This window comes from Syngnathus floridae, chromosome 2 (assembly GCF_059516105.1).
Source record: "Syngnathus floridae isolate MCC-2025c chromosome 2, RoL_Sflo_1.0, whole genome shotgun sequence".
Lineage (NCBI taxonomy): Eukaryota > Metazoa > Chordata > Actinopteri > Syngnathiformes > Syngnathidae > Syngnathus > Syngnathus floridae.
In genome coordinates this window covers 8298922-8321178 of record NC_142414.1, presented here as the reverse complement: position 1 = coordinate 8321178, position 22257 = coordinate 8298922, and the positions used below count along the sequence as shown (strand labels likewise).

The window sequence follows — 22257 nt, the reverse complement described above, 5'->3', positions numbered from 1 at the left end:
TCCATTTTTTTAGAGGTGTATTGAGACAGAAGTCGTGATCTATGAGGTGTCAATCATTTGACTCACGCTGACTTAAAGTGTATGCCCTCGTTTTCTTGCCTTTTGCTGACAAAAAAGTTTTCATGCGTTCTGTATTTTATCCAGTTTACCCCCCAAAATTGTGATTCTTTTATGTACCACTAGAGGGAGCCCGATTACCACAATTGCAACACTTTGAAAGTCACTGCAGCAATATTTGCGAGTGTCCTACTTTCCAGTCTTGCTAAAGTTTGGTTGGAATCACTCTCCTCTTGCACCATCCTGTGGGCAAGAGTTGTAATTTGAAGTCTACCAACTTGAATCTTAGCAGTGCCGAATTGGTGTCCAGTACTTGATCCATTTTTTAATTATGGCTAATTTTTAGACTTATTCAGACTGAGAGCTGGAATAGCATGTGGGAAAAGGGAAACAATATAAAACGTCCCAACAATGCTTTGCCACACCTTGTAGGCAAGGCACTTGTTACCAACAGGTTGAACAACAGTTGAAACTAAAATTACATTTCACCTGAGTCGCCTCAGAGAGAGGAGTTACCTTTTTTTAAAATGAAAATGCATCTGCAAGTTTTTTCATGACGTACAAATGGAGTATATCAGCCCAGTTTTTTTGTTCACCGGTTGCTGCCATTTGATTTGTCCAGACTTGTGATTTGCAGAAATGCGCGGCCCGGATTTGATTGACGGACAAACTTTACGAGCTCTCCTTCTTTTGTCTCTCTGCTGTTATGGAGGAAAATGTGAAATTGAAAATTCGGACTCTTCAGCGGCGACCGGCTCGCCGATCGTCAAACCTTTCCTCGATGACATTGAGCAACCTCAGGCCTTCCCTGATGAAGAGAGGGCCAATCTACCCGTTTTTACAATGGACTACCCTCGGGTACAAATCCCCTTTGAATTTACGCTCTGGGTGCTGCTGGCCTCCTTTGCCAAAATTGGTAAGTTCGATTTTTTTTTTTACTGTGCATTATATCGTTAAATATTTTTTATAGAGCAAACAACTTGATCCTGTTTCCCCAGGTTTCAATATTTACCACAAAATCACAATCTGGATCCCCGAGTCCTGCTTGCTGATTTCCATCGGCCTTATCGTCGGTGCCATCATGCACTCGGTTAAAGAAGAACCGCCAGCCGTGCTCAACTCCAACGTCTTCTTCCTCTACATGCTCCCGCTCATCGTCTTGGAAAACGGCTACTTTATGCCCACGAGGCCATTTTTCGAGAACGTGGGCACGGTTCTGTGGTTTGCCGTGGTGGGAACTTTGTGGAACAGCGTTGGCATCGGCCTTTCGCTCTTCGCCATTTGTCAATGTGAAGCCTTTGGAGTTCAAGATATCAATCTGCAGGTTAGTCGTGCGACGAGGGAGTGTCAGGGGGATCGGGTTAAAAAAAAAAAAAGCAATTTGATCTGTTGACGTTTTTGCTCCCCTGTCAGGAAAATTTGCTATTTGCTTCCATCATCTCCGCTGTTGACCCCGTGGCTGTGCTGGCCGTGTTTGATGACATCGATGTTAACGAGCAGACACACATTGTCATATTTGGAGAGGGACTTTTTAATGATGCTGTCACTGTGGTGAGTGTCCTGCTTTTCTTTGCTATTTATAGCGCGTGACACAAATCAATTTTGTTTGATGGAAACCAACGGAGCTTCTCGTGCACTGATATTAATTGAACAATTTTTTTTGTGTCATGGCAGGTACTTTACAGCATGTTCTCCTTTGTGGCGGACATGCCGAGCTTTGAATCCACCGATGTGTTTTTGGGCATGGCTCGGTTTTTGGTTGTGGGGGTCGGAGGCATCCTCTTCGGCCTTGTGTTTGGCTTCATGGCGGCGTTCACTACACGTTTCACGCACAACGCACGGCATATCGAGCCCCTCTTTGTCTTCATGTTCAGCTACTTGGCTTACCTGGCGTCTGAGCTCTTTGCCATTTCCAGCGTTCTCGCGTAAGTCGAAACCAAAACATTTGCATCCCGCTCAAGTTGTTGATTCACACAGTTCCATTTGCAGTGAATAGCTCACGAGATTGTCATCTATGAAACTCCAGATTCTCGTGGACTGACGGAACATGTCAAACTTGATCTTCCTCTTTCAAGGAGGTGGAAGTTCAACGCGATTTGTAAACGTTGCTTAAACATGACAGAGCATGCACTGTTGTGGTTTGAATTTTTTTTTGTGCCCCAGTTGCACGCACCAATGTCAGAAAACCAAATATCTTTTTAGTTATTTTTTAAATAATAATAATATAATATATATTAAAAAAAAATAATTATAATTAATCAAGAAATATATATATTTTTTAATATTTTTAAAATAAATTTGTTTTCTTTCCATAAAATCAACACTTCCTATTTTTCCATATTTGCCCGTCCCCCTGCAGAATTATCACATGTGCAATCACGATGAAGTACTACGTGGAGGAGAATGTATCTCAGAGATCCTGCACGACCATCCGCCACGTGATCAAGATGTTGGCCACCATCTCTGAAACGCTCATCTTCTTCTTCCTGGGGGTGATTACCATCACGACCGAACACGAATGGAACTGGGCCTACATCCTGTTCACGCTCCTGTTTGCCCTCCTCTGGCGAGGAATCGGTGAGACCAAACGCATCCATCCGATTTTAAACATTTGTTTGAGGAGTAACAACCCCCCCACTCCCTGCAGGCATTCTGGTTCTATCCCAGATCATAAACCCATTCCGGACCATCCATTTCACATTTAAGGACCAGTTTGGTCTGGCCTACGGAGGCGTTCGAGGGGCCATCTGCTTCGCTTTGGTCTTCACTCTCCCTGACAGCATCAACCGGAAGAATTTGTTTGTCACCGCTTCCATCGCCATCATCATCTTCACCGTGTTCATCCAGGTAGGCTGCTCTTACTTGTCAATATGGAGTCACGTAAATCCGAATCGTTTTCGTTTTCTCGTGGCAGGGTATCAGCATTCGTCCAATCATCGAATATATAAATATCAGGAGGACCAATAAAGACTTGGGCACCATCAATGTAGAAATACACAACAGGGTAAGCCTCTTTGCATCCAATTAATCATTTGATTTGCTTTACTTGCTTCATATGATTCAAATTTGTTCCAAGGTGATGGAACATATTGTTTGCGGCATTGAGGACTTGTGCGGCCAATGGAGTCACTACTACTGGAAAGACAAGTAGGGCTCGTAAATAAATAATGAAGCCTGGAATCTATTCAGTGATACAATTCATTTTGTTGCAAGCTCAGGTTTAAAAAGTTCAACGATCGCTTTTTGAGACGCATCCTGCTTCGAGACAACAGGGCAGAGTCAAGCATCGTGTCTCTGTACAAGAAACTTGAACTGCAGACGGCCATTGATTTGCTGGACACACCTGTGGGCGACCTGAGTGCCGCGCCGTCCATTGTGTCGCTTCAGTAAGTTTAAAAAAAATGCTAATTTATTTTAATTTTTTAATTTTTATTTATTTTTATCTATTTTTATTTCTTTGTATTTCTTTGTATTTATTTAATTTACTTATATTTATTTTTTTGTATTCATTTGTATTTATTTTTATTTTATTTTATTTTTTTAAAATTAGTTCTTTCTTGATGGACTTGAAATCTTGAAATACAAATTTTCTAATGAGTAATTATCCCTGGCTGTTCATTTTCCTCACCAGCGACGAGAGGAGGAATTCGCCGCAACCAAAAAAGAATTTGCTGGCTGCAGACGTGAGGAACATGCACGACATCCTGTCGAAGAACATGTACAAGATAAGAGAGAGGGTAAGCTGAGTGTTTCCAATTTCAATTTTAAGAGTCGCCCACAGCCCTGTTTTCAATTCAAACCGTCATTATTATAATTATTGATAGTCTCATGTATAGATAAATACCATTAATTTCTATCAACAATATAGAATTAAAAATAATTTATTAATCAGTAGCCAATCAGTAGATGTCAGTTCCAAATCATACCGTAACCACTCCTCCACCTACCCCCTGCCCAGACGATGGCCTACACCAACAAATTCAACCGGCCTGACAACGGCCGAGCCCGGGAGATTTTGATCCGCCGACATCCGAGCATCAGACGCAGCCTCCGATCGGCAAGCTACCGAGACCTGGTAGTAAGACACACTGACCTCAAGCAGAACCCCAAACTACTTCATCCCATGCTGATTCTTCTTCTTCTTCTTGCAGCCTAATCAGAATATCCCCAAATCGCAAAAATACTTTTCCCTGCAGCCGGGAATAGATCCAGAGGTTGCTTTTTCACTCAGGAGACGAAGTCATGGTAGGTTCATCGAGATTCAACGTTTTTGATCCAAAAGTAACTTCCTTATTTTATGATCCTGTCCATGTGTTTCAGTAATCGGCGATAGGTTCGGCCGCCACGGTGGACACTCCCCCTCCAGCTCCATAATTTCTCTGAGAAGGCTGAACACTGTTGAGGAGTCTCCTGTGGTGGACGTTTTGGACGAGAGGAACCCCGGCGGTCACCCAGTCGCAAAGCCACGTAGGGCCAGCGCTAAGTTGGACCAACCTCCAGGGGGAACGGAAGCGACTGTGGCTCCGCCTCCTTTACCAGTCCCGCCTGGCTGGGTTGCCGACAACCAGAACATCAACGAGAGTAGGGCTGGAGATCCACTACTCGGACACTTGCCACAGGACCCTCAAGGGTCTGGGAGGTCATGAGAGCTTGAACTTTCTTCCTGGGACTTTTTAAAGTGACATCACCTTGCAAGAGGTTGAAATGAGATCACTGCCATGTACATCGCCTGCTGAGTCATCATTACAAGCGTGTGATGAAAATGAATTCCTCAATGATCTGGCTCTGCCCCAAAGTGTGATGTCTTCTACCTTGCTTCCACAACATTTAATGGAAATGAGTAGTTTGCAGTCTGCAATCCAGATAATTGACATAATGACATAACGGCTCTATTCAACACTTTAGGCCTGAGGCCCAAATGGGCAAGACGGACTGGACGGTCTGATTAAAGTCGCTGATGAAGTTTTCATTTGATTTTCTTTAATATATCAGGTGGAGGCTGTTTGTTTTTGTGTTCAGTGCCTTAAGATAACTTTTGTTTTGAATTGGCGTAAAAGAAATCGAATTTGTGTCATATAACTTCAAACCAAAGATATTTTTTTTAATCAGATTTTGGTGTCTTCCAACAAATTTTTGATATTGATTTTAAATTGAGAATTATTCCGTTTTTTTCTTTTAATAAGCTTAAATCCTGCTCTATCCCAAACGCTTGCAACGTCTTTGCCTCGAGAGTAGATCCCGACGAGACGAGGAGACATCTTCCAAATTGTACGTGGGAGGCATTGGCCACCTCCACCACAACACAGCACGGGAGGGAGGCCACCAAGTGACAACCAGAAGGATCGACCAGTGCGAGTTTAGCCTCTGATGTCGCTTAACGACAACATCGGTGGGAAACAGCCTTCGGACGTCGGACTTTGTGCTGAAGGAAGGAAAAGCTGAACCGGAGAAAGGCGAAGATGAACCAAACGGCGTCTGTCTCTCATCAGATTGAGTGTCATCCGGCCAAAGATGTCAAGGTTTGTTATTTTCATCCGTGCTTATTTTCATTATCGTGCTCAGTATTAGATGAGTGTCAGTGATTCTATTCCACTTGGTGCATGCGCAGCAAAATGGACACTTTGGCACTTGTTGCAGTTTCGGGATGATGTAACACGGTGAATGTCATTTTGTGTAATTTCGTTTGGGCGTGTTTGAACAAATGGCAAGATTAATGTCGCTTTCCAAAAGTCTTCCTTCAAAGACTCAAAAATCACATTATTGTACTTCCATTGAGATGCCGGGGTGATTTCACGTCCAAATCAGCTAAAAAAAATGTGAGAACGTCTCTTTAAATGACATTAAAGATTTTTGTCTCATGTTAAAATCTCAAACTCGTTTTGCACTTACCCAAAAAGTGAATTTTCACATCCCACACTGCAAGCTGGGCCATCGATACCAAGGCACAGGAGGGTGAGAAGAGGGAGAGAAAACGTTTTTCAGATCGACTTCTTGGCGTCTCGCATTTCATCGCATCTACTTTTATGCCATCTGCTGCTTGTTTAATTTTCCAATAAGCAAACACACTTTGCATTTACAAATAAAAAAAAAATCAGACGTCCATTCTCTTCCTCAATTTATGATCATTATCGTATATTCCAGATTATAAATCGTACAAGTCGCACCAGCCATAAAATAATTCAATCCAACACCAAGAACACACATGCTTGGAAGGCAATTTAAAATAAAAATAGAATAATCAACAACAGGCTGAATGCTATTGTATGCTAACGTTACATGCTAACACATAAATAGGGAACTAAGAACGTGCCTGTCGTAACATATTAAGAGTTATTCAGATAACTGTAGCTTAAATAACATACGAACAAGTTTACCAAGCCATCCATGTCACTCCAAATCACTAAATCCAATGAAATCTTTATCGTCTGTGCCGCTTTTAGAAGCTAGAAGACGTAGCATTTTCTCTTCTTCGTGGCTTCCGTCAGACTCATCGTCCGTTGCAGTTCCAACTACTCCACGGGTCTAGAGCGCCCTCTTGTGGTTTAGTATGAAAATAACATGTGAAATGATAATAATGTGTTAATAATTTTATATATAAATCGTTCCTGAGTATTATAAATCGCACCCCCGGCCAAACTATTAAAAAAACTGCGATTTATAGTCCAGAAAATAAAAATTGAGTAGATGGTGCTATTTGATTTTTTTTTTTTTTTTTTTAAATGGCGTCATTAGATAGCCGGCTGGTATTTCTAAACACTATGAATCATCAAGTTGTCACTTCTAAAATGGCCAAACTGAGGGAACTTTTGTTTTTTCACAAAAGAGCAAAATCTCCATCTTCTACTACGGCTACATTGAACAAAATCTGCCACTTAATCTTAAAAGCGAGTCTTGCGTGGAAGATGTGAACATTCAAAGACAGATTGTTGACATTGTCAATTTGTCAGCATCCAACCTGAACGCAGAAGAATGAAACAAAAATAGAGTCGGGGAAAAAAAAAAAAGATTTGACCGCAGTGCAGACAACAGACAAATAAAACCTTTTTTTTTTCCCCCTTAATCAGAAACGATTTCTGAGATCCATGGCTGGCCTCCAGGGGCGAACACAAAAGGTTGCAGAGGATTATTTTATAAGAAGGAGGCGGTGAGGGTTCGAGGGGGGCTTGCAAAAAGCTCTCATCCTGATTGATTCGGTAATTTAAAGGCTTATCTTCTTATAAAGGTGTTTAAGTAGATCTCAAAAGCCCCCCCAAAAAAAAGCTCCACTTACAAGCTGATCAACAAGTTTCATTTCACTTGGAAGTGAGGACAAAGTCACCTTGCGTCTTGATCTGGAAGATTTGACCTCACATCCTCACGGCACTCCAATTCACTGTCTCCTTCGTCTTATTCGATTTACTAAATTGGCCCGAGCACATCAAATTGACTTTGAGCTCCTGTTGTAAGTCAGACATGACGTCGTGCTTTGAGTCATTCCTTCATCTCCATAAATTTTTTTTTTTTTTTGAACGGCTGCTAATGGTCATTTTCAGAAGAGTCTTTCTTGCTTAAGCAAATTCGGTTCAATAGGCCTCGACGGGCAAATCCCCTCTGACACAGAATTAGACCATCAGTCTGAAGATGCCAAGTGAAACTAGGTTGAGTGATTTTACTCTTGAATGACACCATTTTTTGGGTGGGGGGAAAGTAGTAAAAGCTGGAGCGAGCAGGAGGGGGATCTCCTGCCTGTTTACCGAGAGGAGAGAAGCTCGACGGTTGCCGGTGGCGAGAGGAGAAGCGATTTTGCTTTCCTTTCCCGTGTCATTTTTGGAAAGCAAGTGATTGATGTCTGAAGATGATGGAGCCAGAGCTGAGATTCCTGGAGGTGAGGTGACACTTTTTTGTCATTGTTGCTAAAATTGAACAGCTTTTTTTGAGTCGAGGTGTCTTAGTCGTAAAAATGAAGTCACGTCGGCCGGCTCAAGAGTGTTTTTGTGAGATTTTGAAACACAGGAAAGATTTGCCTCTGGCTTTTTTGTTGCTTTTGCAAGCGAGGCTTAGCGCCGCTTTCATTCAACGATAAATCGGTAAGGATGTTGTGTGTGCAGGTTTTTAGCTCGAGATTTGGTGCTGGTTTGTCTTTGTGCTGTGGAGTTAAAGAAAAAGCACCAAATGGTGGCTGTCTGGGTAGCTGTTGATAAGTTGGCCTATTTTCTTGACACGACTTCTTCTGGGCTGTGATCCCAACATTTAATCACACCAGAGGAGTCAAGCTCATCGTCAAATTCGGTCTGTGTGTTCCTTTTAATTGTCGGAAACCTCTGATCTAGTACATATGTAAATGTGCGTTGTGGTATTAATATTCATGCTTATGAAATATAATCGTGGACGTGGAGTTCACGTTCGGATTGCTATTAGCAAAAATTGGAGTAACACATGTTGAGCTTTTCTGCTCTGAATGGTTAAACATGGAAATTGTTTTCCTGCATGCATTTTTGGTGCAACTAAATGATGAAACTAAACTTACATATCTGTCAAAAATGACTAAAAGATGAACAATTTAGCAAAATAAAATAAAATCACTTGAAAATCAAGGCTGGACTTTCGGGCCAGTGCTGCTTTTCAGAAAACTACACTTTTTGTTTTGGAACGTCGATAAATTGGCATAAACTAATGTTTGCAGTCATATTTTGGTGTGTTTGCACTCGGGATGTTAAAGACATGATAATAATGTCAAATAGGAGAAATTTCACTTTTTCTGGAATAACACAGCTCCCTCCGGAATTGCGTCTCTAATCAATTTCTGACCTGAGGAACTTCACAGCTTTTTTATCTTTCTAGCAAACTCTTGTGCCTTTAGCTGCGGGTCCCGTGGGTTTGCATCCTGCTCGCAGGTTAATTACATTCACCTACCGTGCCAGGCAGAACCCATCCATTATTAGATGGCAGGAGAAAATCTCTAATGGCCTTGAGGAGGCAAGTTTTACTACATTGAACACTCCTGTTGCTGCTGTGGCCATAGTCGCGTTGTTTACATGCTAGATGGATCATCATGACTACAACGCAATAAAATACAATACAACTTTATTTATGTAGCACATTTCACAACAGTCACTGTTGTTGACACATAACAAAGACAAGGTAAATATTTATTTATTTATTTATTTATTTATTTATTTATTTTTTTTTTTCATGCCTCTTCTCCTTTCATCTTTGCATCTTTTTTTTCTTTTTACCTCTTCATGTGCCTTTATTTTTTTTCCCACCAATTCCCAATCTTTTTGGAACACTTTTGTACCAATTATCTTGCTTCCTCATTTGTTCTCTTCCTTTTGATGCTTGAGTTGAGCTTTAATAAATTGGGATAAGGCCAAGGTCTGGCATCGACTGCATTTCCATAATACAGACACATTGATTTGTAACTCAATCCAGTACAAATGGGAAAAACAAGTTAGAGGATGTACAGAGTTAGAAAGAATTATTCTCATTAGCAGCAATGATCCAGAGAATAGCTGTCATGGAAGATTGGTATTTTGTAAATTATATATCAAAGCAATTGATTAAAAAAAACAGCAATTGGATAACGAAACCTCAACAAAGATTTCGAACTCGTAACGTATTTTCCTCAACCTCCACGGAAATAAAATAGAAATACTACGGTTAGACTTTTATTTTGGTAACAAACTCCGGAAGCTCTTCTGATTACCATAACAGCTAACTTCACCGAGTCGTTAAATCGCCTCCCAGTCAGATTTGGATGTTATTACCGGGAGGATTCGGAGGAGAATTTGGTCAAAAGACTACCCGGTGCAATGACAGCCTCGAAGGATCCGAGTAAGAAGAAATCGAAAGAGAATCAGCAAGATGAGGTACATAAATCACTCTCATCAACTTGCAGTAGTGATCCAAGGGCTTGTGTTGTTGCTTTTTTTTTCTTTATTCAATGAGACAATTATTAAGGTGCAAAAATGTGTCTGGCGACAAGCCGGTAGAGTATAAGTGAGTGTGTGTGATGTTGTGGAACATGTGATGGATGCTCATCGTGTCTCTCGGATTGAGTTGTGACGTATCTTCCCGAGCTTGCATTTGGACGCATGCCTTGTGTTGTTGCATGCGAGCAGGTGCGACAGTTGAAAATGTGTAATCTCTCGCCGTATGACGTGTTACATAAATGTAGATTAAATCATGAACAGGAGGCATAAAAGAATTATTAACCACACGTACGAGTCAAGGCTGTCAACTTATTTGCGTTGTTTCAGTGACCTGTTGAAGATGAGCTTCGGTGCACTGGTCGTAATCTATAAAGCAACATTTGGACAGCTACTGGGGGGGGGGTCACGAGATTGTGAATGATGATTGATACCAAGGTATATCGTTGTGAAACTTGCCCCCCAAAAAGATCCATAGTGTGCAGTTGCACAAATTATTATTATTATTATTATTGTTATTATTATTATTATTATTATTATTATTATTATTAAAAGCTGATGTGCTACAGAAAGAAAAAAAAATACAAATTATTATTTTTGTTATGGTCAGGTTTTTAAACTCAAAAATTATTATTATTATTAAAAGCTGATGTGCTAGAGAAAGAAAAAAATAATAATCATTATTTTTGTTATGGTCAGGTTTTTAAACTAAAAAAAATTAGTATTATTATTAAAAGCTGATGTGCTTGAGAAAGAAAAAAACAATCATTATTATTTTTGTTATGGTCAGGTTTTTAAACTCCAAAGCAGAGATTGGGACAATTTTCACTTAATTTTCTTTTTTAATTGTGTTATTATTTAACCAATTTGTAAAATGTGCACATCTCCCCATTCTCCAAAGAATCGGTGTGCCGCACAACAACAAAAACTATGAATGATGATATCGTCGGGTCGCCTTTGGCAACAACAAAAACTATGAATTGGTGTCAAACTCATAGTTGCCATCGGAGGGCCATTATGATTATCAATGTTTTCTATATACAGTACAGGCTGCAAAACAAACTGATGAACAACTAGTTTTGAAATCAGAGAGTAGTAAAAACTTTTAAAAATGTTTTAAAAAGACAAATGGTAATAAAATATCTCTATTTTTTTAAAGTGAAGACAATTTGTAATTATAGTAATGACACAAAGTCGATACAAAATTTGCCTTGCGGGCCACATAAAATGATGTGGCGGACCGTATCTGGCCCCCAGGCCTTGAGTTCGACACCAATATGTTAGAAGCATTTCAATTTCTGTGGGAATTTTCTAGTGTTAAATGATGGCAACAGTCGGAGAGCCAAGTGCTTTTTGAGATGGTGCTTCATTTAAAAAGTTTGACAAGCCCTACTCTAAATGATCCAAATTTGTGAATCTACCGTTTGCTGATTTCTCTGAAGACTTTCACACAATGCGCACGATTGAGTACCAGCTCACAGAAGTCAAACTAATAGTCAGAGAGCGGTCCGGAGCTCAGTGGTGTGTGAGGAACATCCGGCGCCGACTGTGTGCGGCTGGCCCATTAATTAAATGCTCCACTTTCCACCTCGCCGCTATAGAGCGACGCACGAATGCCTCATGAGTGTGAATGAGCTCAACCGTTACAGTATATTTGGATCAAACTTGACAGTTATGTATAAAATATGAAATTAATAATATTCGCATAAACCACCCACAGCTATGTATCTCATGATATTGTATTTGCCTCAAGCTTCCAGCTTTGTGGTGATGTCATGAGACAACCCATGATTTGCCAAAAGCATGTCTTCAAAGAGTTTTGATAATTTTAGGAAACTACGATCATTTTTTTTTTTTTTGTCGTTGAAATAATAAATCATCTTACGAACCGCTTTTCCTCTCAAGGGAATGGATATAAATTTTGTGTCAATATTTTATTGGTGTTCAGAAATCGTCACATTTTAAATTTGCAAATATAACTTTGTCATTTTGGAAATATTTTTAAAATATTTTATGAACAATTCATTCTTTTATGGAAGAACAAAAATATAAATTGTGAGTTAAATATTACCACTTTCCTTCAACCAGCCAACATTAGTGCACAAAAAAAAAGCCCATTCAATTTTTAGGGGGAATTTTTGCTGGAGCTTTTCAGGGTTTTGCAAAAATCCCTATAAGTTCCATTTTGTTGTTGGTTTAATGAATTGCCAGCCCACTCATGTGTGTGCTGTGATTTGCTTGGCAGGATTTTGTGGACATCAGCACCCCGCAGCGCAACTGGAAGGGGATCGCCATCTCTCTGCTGGTCATTGTGGTTGTCTGCTCGCTCATCACTGTATCTGTGGTGCTCCTCACGCCTGGTAAGAGCCGTACACAGCAGAAATGTCACTGGTTGCATTACTGGGTTTTATTTCTACTCAAATTTTAATTTTTTTTTCAGTTTGTCATGTAATTTTCTTTGTTTCCCCAGCCGATCTAGCAGGCAGCATCAAGTCTGCGCTGACCGTAGATGATCTGTACGCTTCCGAGTTCACCGTGCACGAGCCAGAAGTCACATGGATAAGCGGTGAGCATTCAAGAGAAAAGTCCACGTGCTAAGCGCCATTAGGGAATGCTCCAGCGACGGTGCAAGGGAGCATTTCGAGTAACGGAACGCTCGGGTGGTTATTCGTGATCCTCAGAACCTTTTGTGACTTAACTATGGATACGTTCCGTTTGTGTGACATACACCTCGACAGCACAGTTCTTTTTTTTTCATAAATATTGAACCTTTGGTAACTTAACACCTCGACATCAATTTTTATATATTTTTTTTATTTCTTTTTTTTCCTAAATATCTTTTTTCTTTTTCTCATTTTTTCATAAATATCGAACCTTTCGTAATTTATCACCTCGACATAAATTTTTATATATTTTTTTATTTCTTTTTTTTCATAAATATCTTTTTTCTTTTTTTTTCTTTTTCTTTTTTTTCATAAATATCGAACCTTTCATAACTTAACACCTTGACATATATATATATATATATATATATATATATATATATACATATATATATATATATATATATATATATATATATATATATATATATATATATATATATATAAAACAACATTAGGAACACCTGTTCCAGCCATCTGAAGGATTTGGCCATGCTAGTAACGAATTCGTCCGATTTCAGATTTCCTTTGCCAGAAATGTAATTTATTCAGTTTTTGGTATGCAGAAATGTCGAATCGAAACACCGCCGAGAGAAATATTGTTGATAAATTCGTTGAAATGCGTAACGGTCCCTCGCTGGCCTCCAGGTTTTGCTTTGTATGTTTGTCTCCGCAGGTGAGTGATTGTTTTCATTAAAGGCATTCGTCATGGCTGCTGCTCTTAGGTTGCGCAACACAAGACAGATTGTAGCCATCTTGTGCCCGAATTAACTAAACTAATCTGGTCTCCGCGTGATCATGCAGATTTACCACTCGTTAGATTTACAAGAGCAAATTTATGTCGCCAAAGTCCACTGCACTGAGACTACGCCATCATGTTTTTCCAAAAATGCAGCTGTGTTTTATCATCATATTGACGGTCCGTCCAAAGGGAAAAAAATCAATACGTGTCCGTGATGAAGATTTAGAAACACAGAGGCCGATGCTCCACTAAATCGCACTGCAGAAAGAAAATATTGAAAATTTGAGGATGGGAGTCCTTTGATGCAGGGACGGCCTGGCAACTCTTCCGTTTTGCTCCCGAGTTAGGCCTTCAAGCTGCGTCGACTAATCTAACACGAGCACAAACAACCCGAAGACTAGAACTTCACAAAGAAGTCAGAGAAGCTTTGCATTGCCTCCGGTTGAACAAATCCTGTCTTTGCAACGTGCTGCATTTTGTCACATTATGCTAACTTCCTCCTCCAAAATATCCTGACTATGTTCATTTCAAACATAAGTTTCAAACTCAAGGCCCGGGGGCCGAATATGGACCGTCACATCGTTTTATGTGGCCCGCAAAGACAAATTGTACATGGACTTCAGGTGTCAATACTAAAATTACAAATTTTTAAAAATACAGTTATTGCTAGCAATTTTATTAGCATTCATCTTTTTAATATATTTGAACAGTTTTTGCTTCTCTCTAATTTCAAAACTCATCAGTTTGATGTGTAGCCTATATATATGTATATATGTATCTATATATCTATATCTATATATGTATCTATATATCTATATCTATATGTATATATCTATATCTATCTATATCTATCTCTCTCTATATATATATACATATATATGTATATATATATATATATATATATATATACTATATATACTATATACTATATATATATATATATATTTATATATAAACTATATGATTACAATGCGGCCAGTGACAAAAATGAGGTTAACACCCTGATATAGAACATTCCAAGGCATTTTGAATATTCATTTATGATAATTTGTAGCGCTAACTGACCAGATGGGATATTCGGCACTGCATAATAATAATAATAATAATAATAATAATAATAATAATAATAATAATAATAATAATAATAATAATTCATTTAATATATATAGCGCTTTTCAATAACCCAAAGATGCTTTACAGGGAATAAAAAGGGTAACAATAGGACATAGTATAGAAGAGCACAATGAGCTCTCCTTGCATATTGCAGTCCTTCGCAGCTTGGAGGCTTGTGACAAGTAATAACCTTCCATAATAAAAGACAAACAAAGATGGACAGAGTAAACAAGGCAGATACACTTTGAGGTTTTCTTGTTTTGATAAGAGCAGCAGCACGGACGGCGGACGCCATTTCATCATGACGTTGCCATGGGAACCATCTACTTCACTCTCATTGGCAGTGGTTTTTTTGTGCCTAAATCCGTTCAAATAAAATTTCATGACATTACCCCGTTCTCTTCTCTGCTCAGATTCCGAGGTGGTCTACAGGAACCGAGACAAGCATGTTGTGAAATTTGACTTCACTCGCAACGAGAGCCAAGTCCTGCTTAGCGATGCGACTTTTGTGAGTTTTTAGTGTGTGCGTTCGGCGAGATGTTTTTCTTGCATCGTTTGAGTTTTTTTTTTTTCCCCTCATCAGGTGGCATTCAAGGTGGCAAAGTACTCGCTCTCGGCAGACCTTCAATATGCGCTCTTTGCTTATGACGTCAAACAGGTGGGCGTGGCTATCGCTCAGCTGCTCTGTATATTTTTTTTAATTTATTTTTTTATAATAACGTGCAACACAAACAAGCACACACACACGCCGGCAGGGAAAATAAGCTCGCCACCTGCGCTCAACAGATGTGCACAGATTTTCGAGTGTGTGTTTTGTTTGTCTTATTTATATTTCATCGCTTCTTCATACATTCATACTCGAGTGCCCGAGGACAACGCTTTGTTTTTCTCCTCGCCCTCACACATACTGTCGAGGTCTGGCAGTCGATTCTAATAACGTCTCACCCGATGTGGGTCACCTTCAAGTGTGAGCTTTGTGTGATTGATTTGTATCCGTTACAGATGTACAGATTTTCCTACCAGGCTTCCTACATCGTTTACAACATTTACACCCGGTAGGTTTGCGAGTCGTTCTGGGTTCGCTGGAGCATTCGTCGGTTCTTCATATTTCGATGTGGTTTTAGGGAGGTTTGGGAACTGAACCCTCCGGAAGTTTCCAACGCTGTGCTGCAGCATGCGGCGTGGGGGAAACAAGGACAGCAACTGGTGAGGATGCATCACTGCTAGTTGTTTTTTAGATTAAGAAAAAAAAAATCTTTAGAACAATTTGTCATCACTGAGATTTTGCATGCCTCCCTCTTCCTCCCAAGATCTACATTTTTGAGAACAACATCTACTACCAGTCGGACGTGAAGAGCAACTCCTTGAGGATCACCTCTTCTGGCATGGAGGGCGTAATCTTCAACGGGCTTGCTGATTGGCTTTATGAAGGTACGAGTCCACTGCAAATCCGAGGTTTCTTTTATGCTGAGACATTGGCATAAAATTGTGTTTGCCATCAGAAGAGATTTTGCATTCGCATTTGGCCCACTGGTGGTCACCTGATGGAGAGAAACTGGCTTTCCTCACTATCAACGACACGCTGGTGCCCAACATGGCTTTGGCCCAGTTCACTGGCAGCGCCTACCCCCGAGGTCTCCAGTACCCGTACCCCATGGTGAGAGCAAAACACACATCAGTCGATTTTAATTGAAGTTCCTCTGAGTCAACGTTACTCGAAAAAATAAAATGACTGTCCCAAATGTTCCATCAGGCCGGCCAGACAAACCCAGCGGTCAAGCTGTCTGTGGTCCATCTTTTTGGGGTAACTCACACTGTGGAGCTGCAACCTCCCAATCAGCTCAGGCTGAGGTAACACAAATAAAAGATGCACAGCCACAAAAGCCTCCGCCTCATTCTACTCTTCCGCAGTGATTTCTACATCGGTATGGTGAAGTGGATGAGCAACACGCACTTGGCCGTGCGCTGGCTCACTCGGGCCCAGAACGCATCCATGCTGACCGTGTGCGAGGCCGCTGTGGGAGTCTGCCTTGCGGTACGTGCTTCTTATTCCACTCGGCCTCTACTTGACTTCCTTCGTAATTGTGTTTTTTGATTTGGGCTTCAGAGACATGAGGACTCTTCAGATTCATGGATCTCCAGGCAGGTACGTTGCTACCGTGACCTCCTCACGCTCCTCTGAGGGCATCACAAAGTGTTTTTTTTTCTTCTCTCCAACAGAACCAGGAGCCTTTGTTTTCAAAAGACGCAAGCAGGTTTTTTCTTACCGTTCCTTTGAGACAAGGAGGTCAAGGGGATTTTCATCACATTGCCATGTTCACCAAAAAGGTGCGGGAATTAAACAGGACAAAATGTTAACATTTAAAAATCAATAATGAAGGAAGGCATTGTGTTGTTTCTTTACTTCAGGACGACAAGGACGAGATTGAACACGTGACGTCCGGCACTTGGGAGGTGACGCAAATTGTGGCGTACGATGAAAACAAGCAGGTCATGTATGTTTCCTCTGTTTTGGTTTGGTTCCTAATGAGAGATGTGATTCTGTTGCTGCACATTGCAGGGGCGGATCTAGATTAGGGCTGCTGGCCACCCAAAAAGACTGAAATATACTTGAGATGTTGCTTCATCACCTCACTATTTTATTTTATTTCATTTTATTTCATATTATTTTATTTTATTTTTAGTTTTAATTTCGATTTAAATTAAATTAAATTTAATTTAATTTACAATTTCCAAACTTTCACTCACCACTTCCATTTTTCTATTTTGTCTCTATTTTGTGGATTTTTGGACATCCTGTTTGTTTTTGGTATGTACATATAGCTAAATTATCATAAATCAATGGCTAAATAATTTGAAGGTGCCCTGAGAAGACACATTTTGGAGTTTATAAGGTGTAAATGAGCTGATGATCTCCCCTCAGATACTTCCTGAGCACAGAAGTTTCCGCGCAACAGAGGCATTTATACAGGTGTGTCTCCGTTTCCGTTACCTTTGGCTCTGCCTCCTTTCAAAACACGAATGTGCTCTCCATCAGCGTGTCCACATTGGGTGCGTTTCCACGACAATGCCTCACCTGCGGACTCCGCGAGGCGTGCACGTTCTTTGAGGCTGACGTCAGCCCAGACGCCGAGCGCGCCGTCCTGCGTTGCAAAGGCAAATCTCTCATTGACATGTTGGCCATGGAATTTTTTTTTTGGTATCACAAAAATATTTTTACCTTGTTCGCTTTCCACTCGTAGGTCCGGGAGTTCCATCGGTTCTGCTTCTTAGTTTGGACGAGGTGGACTGTGAGTGCTTTGTTTGACAATTTGTGCAAAGCCCTGTATGGACAAAAGTATTTGGACACACCAATTACACAATTTAAGCACACAACAAGCACCCACAGACACACAAAAAAAATGAAAATCCTGTAAAACGACAGCTACACAACAAACTTGTGACTAGTTTTGAATTCTGAGACTAGTAAAAACTGCTCAAATATTTTTAAAAGATTAATGGCAATAAAATGACTAGAAGTATCTCTATTTTTTTAAAAGTGAAGACAATTTGTAATTTTTGTATTGACACATGAAGCTGATGCACAATTTGTCTTCACGGGCCACATAAAATGACGTGGCGGGCCGTATCTGGGCCTCCGGGCCTCGAGTTTGACACCAATGCTGTAAAACGTCTTTCCAGAAAATATTTCTAAATACTTTTTCCATAGGGCGTATTTTGCATCATTTGCAATTATTTTAATAATTAATTAATTGAGCTCTACTTTTGTTTCTTTATTGTCTATTTATTTTCATTTGTTTTTTTCAATGCTCATCTTCCATCAGCCTATTTCGTCCTGGAGAACAATCACCCTGTGTGGTCGATGCTGTCCACCAAAAGAACGGTTCGGACCCAAATCCACACCGTCCATCATAACGACTTGGGTAGGAATGAGATGAGATGTGCACGCAAAGTTTCATCTAATAACTCCAAGTGTGTCCTCACTCACGCTAGAGCTGCCTCTGAAGCTCATCCTTCCTCTTGACTTCTCCGAGTCCTTCCTCTACGGCCTTCTGCTCATCGTGTGAGGATCCACTTTGCATTCACCGCACCCTCCGCTGTGACCTTCACTCTTTGACGCATCACCGTAGCCGCGGGCCGCGCATCTCGCAAATCAAATGGAAAAAAAAATAATGGGGACATCTCATAATGGCGCTTTAAAGTTCCGGCGACGTAGCCTTTTTGAATATTTAATTTTTTAATATGATTACTATTTTAAGCACATCGTATTATCATTAGCGCTGACGCTAATTTGTTAGTGGCAATGCCGCTAATAGCTTAGCCAAAGGTTACCTAATCAATCCAGTGTGCCATTAAAGATCTTTAAGAAAAAAAAAATTCAATTAAGTCCAGTAACTTTTTTTTAATGATGATTATGATATTTTTAGCTGCTAAAAGGACTTTTTTTTTTTTTTTTTTTTTACCCGCTAACACGGCTTTGTCCCATTAGCGGCAGCTCTCCTGGTGACCAGGCCGTCACGGAGGAGTTCCAGCTGGACTGGGATCAAGTGCTGGTGGGCTCCGAGGAGGTTATCGTGGCTCGGCTCGACGGTCGCGGTTCTGCGTTCCGAGGTCAAAGGTATGTGAATTTTTTTTTTTTAGGACGTGCAGCTAGCTCACGATGGCTTTTACATCACAGGATGTTGCATCAGCTCCACCAGAACATTGGGCAGGCGGACGTTGAGGACCAGATAGCAGCTCTGGCGTACGTACTCGTTTCAAGATGGGAAAAAAAAAGCTCTCTAGAAGAATAAGTGAAATGTTCAGTGAGTCATTTGAAGCACAAATGTGATGGGAAGCCATTTGCTTTTCAGAAAGCTCATCCATGTCATCGTGAAACAACTTCACGATGGATTGATGAGTTCTTTCTCTCCAGGTACTTGGTGAAGCTTCCCTTCATCGATCCGACCAGGGTCGGCGTTTTTGGAGAGGTCTGAACTGCTCCTATTGTTTCATTTTGTCCATCTGAGGTGCAAGAAAAGTGCCAACTTTCGTCCTGCAGGACTACGGCGGTTACCTGACGCTGATGCTGATCAAATCCACCGAGGGGTTGATCCGATGCGCTGCCGCTCAGGCTCCTGTTGTTGATTGGACAATGTATGGTGAGTCCACCTCATTCAGATCCGCAGATGCAGATCAAACTGAAATAATTTTTTTTTTTGGATGCCACCAGCTTCAGCGTTCTCAGAGCGATATTTCGGCACACCTTCTTCTGAGGAGAACAGATATCAAGTGAGCTCCTTCTAGCTACCAATTTCCATTGTCGTTAATCTCAAACAGGTTTGAGCAGGAGCTTTTAAATTAATCCAAGCATGCCTTGTGTGGCAGAAAATATATCTGACACATTCCAGGTTGTTGTCTTTAGCTCAGAGAGAAAGATGTGGCAAATTTGTCTTTTTGACAAGTGTGAATGGAATGGGTCCACACAGAAATACACCATGGTCCACTAAGTGAAGGTCGCAGACAGTTTTCTTCTAAGTGGGTTGCGATGAATTGGGCCAGAGAGCTCTATTTCCGTGGCGGGGGCGGGGTTGCCCTTCAAGTGACATCCAAAGACTGAGGATAGTGGGGAAGTAGAGAAGGAATGGTGCCGCGAAGGTCCAGGTCCTGACGGAATCCCAGTTGTGTGCTTGTTTGCATCCTCCCTGAGCAATGGCGATGTAAAATGGCTGCTCAAGATATAGAGAATGACCGACACGCCAATTCTTTCTTATTCCGCTTTCCATTCCAGTCAGGTGGCTGCATGCTGTGTTCAATCTCAACACTTTGCACCATGATATTTGAGTGGCAATTACATTTTAGTCCATTTCCTCCGCACAAATGTCACTTCAGAGGCACCATGTCCTTCCTCATTGCTCCAGCGCATACAATATTCACGATAATCAAACTAAAAAGTGATACTCAAAGTTTGAAATTGCTATTTATTTATTTATTTGATTTTTTTATTTGTATTTTTTAGTATTTATTTATACCTTTATTTATTTATAAAATTATTTTTTTCATTTATTTATTCATTAACTAAGTTATTTATTTGAATTTTTTTATATGTATTTATTTATCTTTATTTATTTATAAAATCATTTTTTTTCCATTTATTGATTCATTTATTTATTTTTTTATCGGTACAGATGTCCAAAGTTCTCCCAGACGTCAAAGGCCTGCAGGGAGGAACTCTGTTTCTCGCCCATGGGACTGCTGATGGTAGACACACACACACACACACACACACACACACACACACACACACACATTTCGGTTTCCTTTGCCAAGCTGGCATGAAGACCATCGAAAATCTGGCGGCGGACGTAAATAATTGTCTTCTTCTTCTCAGCAAACGTTCACTTCCAACACTCAGCGGAGCTCATCAAGCACTTGATCAGGGTGGGAGCCAACTACACCATGCAGGTACCGAAAAGGGCTTCCAAAAGGGCAGCATGAGCAAATATAGTTGCAGGCAGATGTTTACTGGTTTCTTTCCGGGACAGATCTACCCTGATGAGGGCCACTTCCTGTCAAGGCAAAGCCAGATTCAGCTGAGGCACTCTCTGATTGGCTATTTTAGAGGTTGCCTGTTGGACGCGTCATCATTACTCGACAGGCGTGCTGAAGATGAATGAGGAGGTCCACAGAACAATTGTGTGTGTGTGTTTTTTACTCTTAGCACAATATTTCAGTCATTGTGAATTTAGAACAGGGGTGTCCTTTCCTTCGAGGGGAGCATACAGAAAATCTGAGGGCAGTGGCGGAGCTAGATGGGGGGGCCGCAGGGGCACTGATGAAATATATTTGGACCCCCCCAGCTGCCAGGTGATATCATTGGCTTTTTTTTTTCTTTTTACAACAATTCCACCCTCTCCCAAAGGTGACATAATAAATCATCACATTTTTTGTGATTTTTTTTTTTTGTAGCCCTGGAATTTTAGTAGTTTGATGGAGGTTGTGAGCTGCTAAGAAAAGCAAACGGCGGCATCGTAACTTTAATTTGGACACCCCTGATTTAGAAGCTAAGATAAATGAAAATAAGAATAGCCCACTTGTGGTGTTTACATTAGATCCTGGTTTTAGCACCTCAAAAATGTTGTTTAGAAATATAACGCAAAATGTGAGACCAAAACTGGTCAGTGACGTTCGTGGCAGGAAGCCGTCGACATTGTGCACTTTAAAAATTTTTGTCGCTCGGTCTTCAGAATGTGAATGTGTGTTATGTTGAAGACACTCTGTGTTGAGGTTTACATTTTTTTGTAAACTGTTTAGCTTCAATCGTGTTTTTATGTTCACATTGCCGATTTGCCCTTTAACTGATTATCGTGTATGTAACATGATCGTATCCTTCCTTTTCTATGAGAATCCATTTTGGGTAGATTTATAATTCTGTTGATGGTTTTCACAAAAGATAGACAGGCAACAGCGAATGTGATTTAGTAAAATTTAAAAAGGGAATACTTGTCGCACCAAACAAAAACAAGAAAATCAAAATAGACAACGGAAAGCTGAGGAGCTAGAAATGATCGATTTTAGTTAGTGTTGTGGAAATCATATTGTTATTTGTGAATAGTATAAGACTTAGCCTCATGTAAAAAGTGCATACAATGGTGTCACAGGTGAGGTAAATAAATACATGTAAATGTTTTTTTTTGTTGACTGTCAATTACCGTGGCTGCTTATGACCAGTTTTATGTAGGAAAAAGAAAAAAAACACGATTTTAACTCATTCGCACATATCGTACAGTATGAC

The 22257-nt window shown here is 40.4% G+C and overlaps 2 protein-coding genes and 1 long non-coding RNA gene across 5 annotated transcripts; 2 read left to right on the top strand and 1 right to left on the bottom strand.

Annotated features, from left to right (window-relative positions):
- Positions 1-521: 521 nt before the first annotated feature.
- Positions 522-5026, top strand: LOC148401546 (sodium/hydrogen exchanger 2-like). The gene is made up of 13 exons (XM_088369675.1): positions 522-973; positions 1056-1381; positions 1471-1608; positions 1732-1982; positions 2417-2634; positions 2705-2904; positions 2972-3061; positions 3134-3204; positions 3276-3443; positions 3689-3794; positions 4016-4132; positions 4209-4302; positions 4378-5026. The coding sequence occupies exons 1-13, from the start codon at positions 697-699 to the stop codon at positions 4701-4703; spliced, it is 2382 nt and encodes a 793-aa protein (XP_088225801.1). The 5' UTR covers positions 522-696; the 3' UTR covers positions 4704-5026.
- LOC148401545 (uncharacterized) lies at positions 2794-6539 on the bottom strand. The gene is made up of 3 exons (XR_015857236.1): positions 6432-6539; positions 5947-5980; positions 2794-5862 (listed from the first exon to the last, which is right to left on the bottom strand). It is a non-coding gene; the product is annotated as an uncharacterized LOC148401545 (long non-coding RNA).
- On the top strand, positions 5167-22151 carry LOC148401544 (inactive dipeptidyl peptidase 10-like). 3 transcript variants are annotated; one of them, XM_088369680.1, is made up of 27 exons: positions 5167-5576; positions 12211-12325; positions 12436-12531; positions 14897-14991; positions 15067-15141; positions 15486-15538; positions 15608-15689; positions 15794-15914; positions 15989-16140; positions 16237-16334; positions 16395-16518; positions 16591-16629; positions 16704-16811; positions 16893-16978; positions 17407-17454; positions 17521-17639; positions 17726-17773; positions 18308-18406; positions 18477-18546; positions 18973-19101; positions 19162-19227; positions 19399-19453; positions 19525-19624; positions 19696-19754; positions 20651-20723; positions 20854-20927; positions 21008-22151. In XM_088369680.1, the coding sequence occupies exons 1-27, from the start codon at positions 5517-5519 to the stop codon at positions 21137-21139; spliced, it is 2376 nt and encodes a 791-aa protein (XP_088225806.1). In that variant the 5' UTR covers positions 5167-5516; the 3' UTR covers positions 21140-22151. The 3 variants fall into 3 exon arrangements, with proteins under 3 accessions (XP_088225806.1, XP_088225804.1, XP_088225805.1); XM_088369678.1 differs by having other exon boundaries at positions 15986-16140; XM_088369679.1 differs by lacking the exon at positions 5167-5576 and adding an exon at positions 9756-9905 and having other exon boundaries at positions 15986-16140.
- The last annotated feature ends 106 nt before the right edge of the window (positions 22152-22257 follow it).

What these genes read in the sequence shown, in the direction of transcription:
- LOC148401546 (XM_088369675.1), top strand. Translation starts at nt 697, where the DNA reads ATGCGCGGCCCGGATTTGATTGACGGACAAACTTTACGAGCTCTCCTT. An exon ending in CCTCCTCTGGCGAGGAATCG is followed by an intron (nt 2,635 to 2,704) that starts GTGAGACCAAAC and finishes CACTCCCTGCAG; the next exon opens with GCATTCTGGTTCTATCCCAG. An exon ending in CGGCAAGCTACCGAGACCTG is followed by an intron (nt 4,133 to 4,208) that starts GTAGTAAGACAC and finishes TTCTTCTTGCAG; the next exon opens with CCTAATCAGAATATCCCCAA.
- LOC148401544 (XM_088369678.1), top strand. Translation starts at nt 5,517, where the DNA reads ATGAACCAAACGGCGTCTGTCTCTCATCAGATTGAGTGTCATCCGGCC. An exon ending in TGCTGATTGGCTTTATGAAG is followed by an intron (nt 15,915 to 15,985) that starts GTACGAGTCCAC and finishes GTTTGCCATCAG; the next exon opens with AAGAGATTTTGCATTCGCAT. An exon ending in CAACAGAGGCATTTATACAG is followed by an intron (nt 17,455 to 17,520) that starts GTGTGTCTCCGT and finishes GCTCTCCATCAG; the next exon opens with CGTGTCCACATTGGGTGCGT.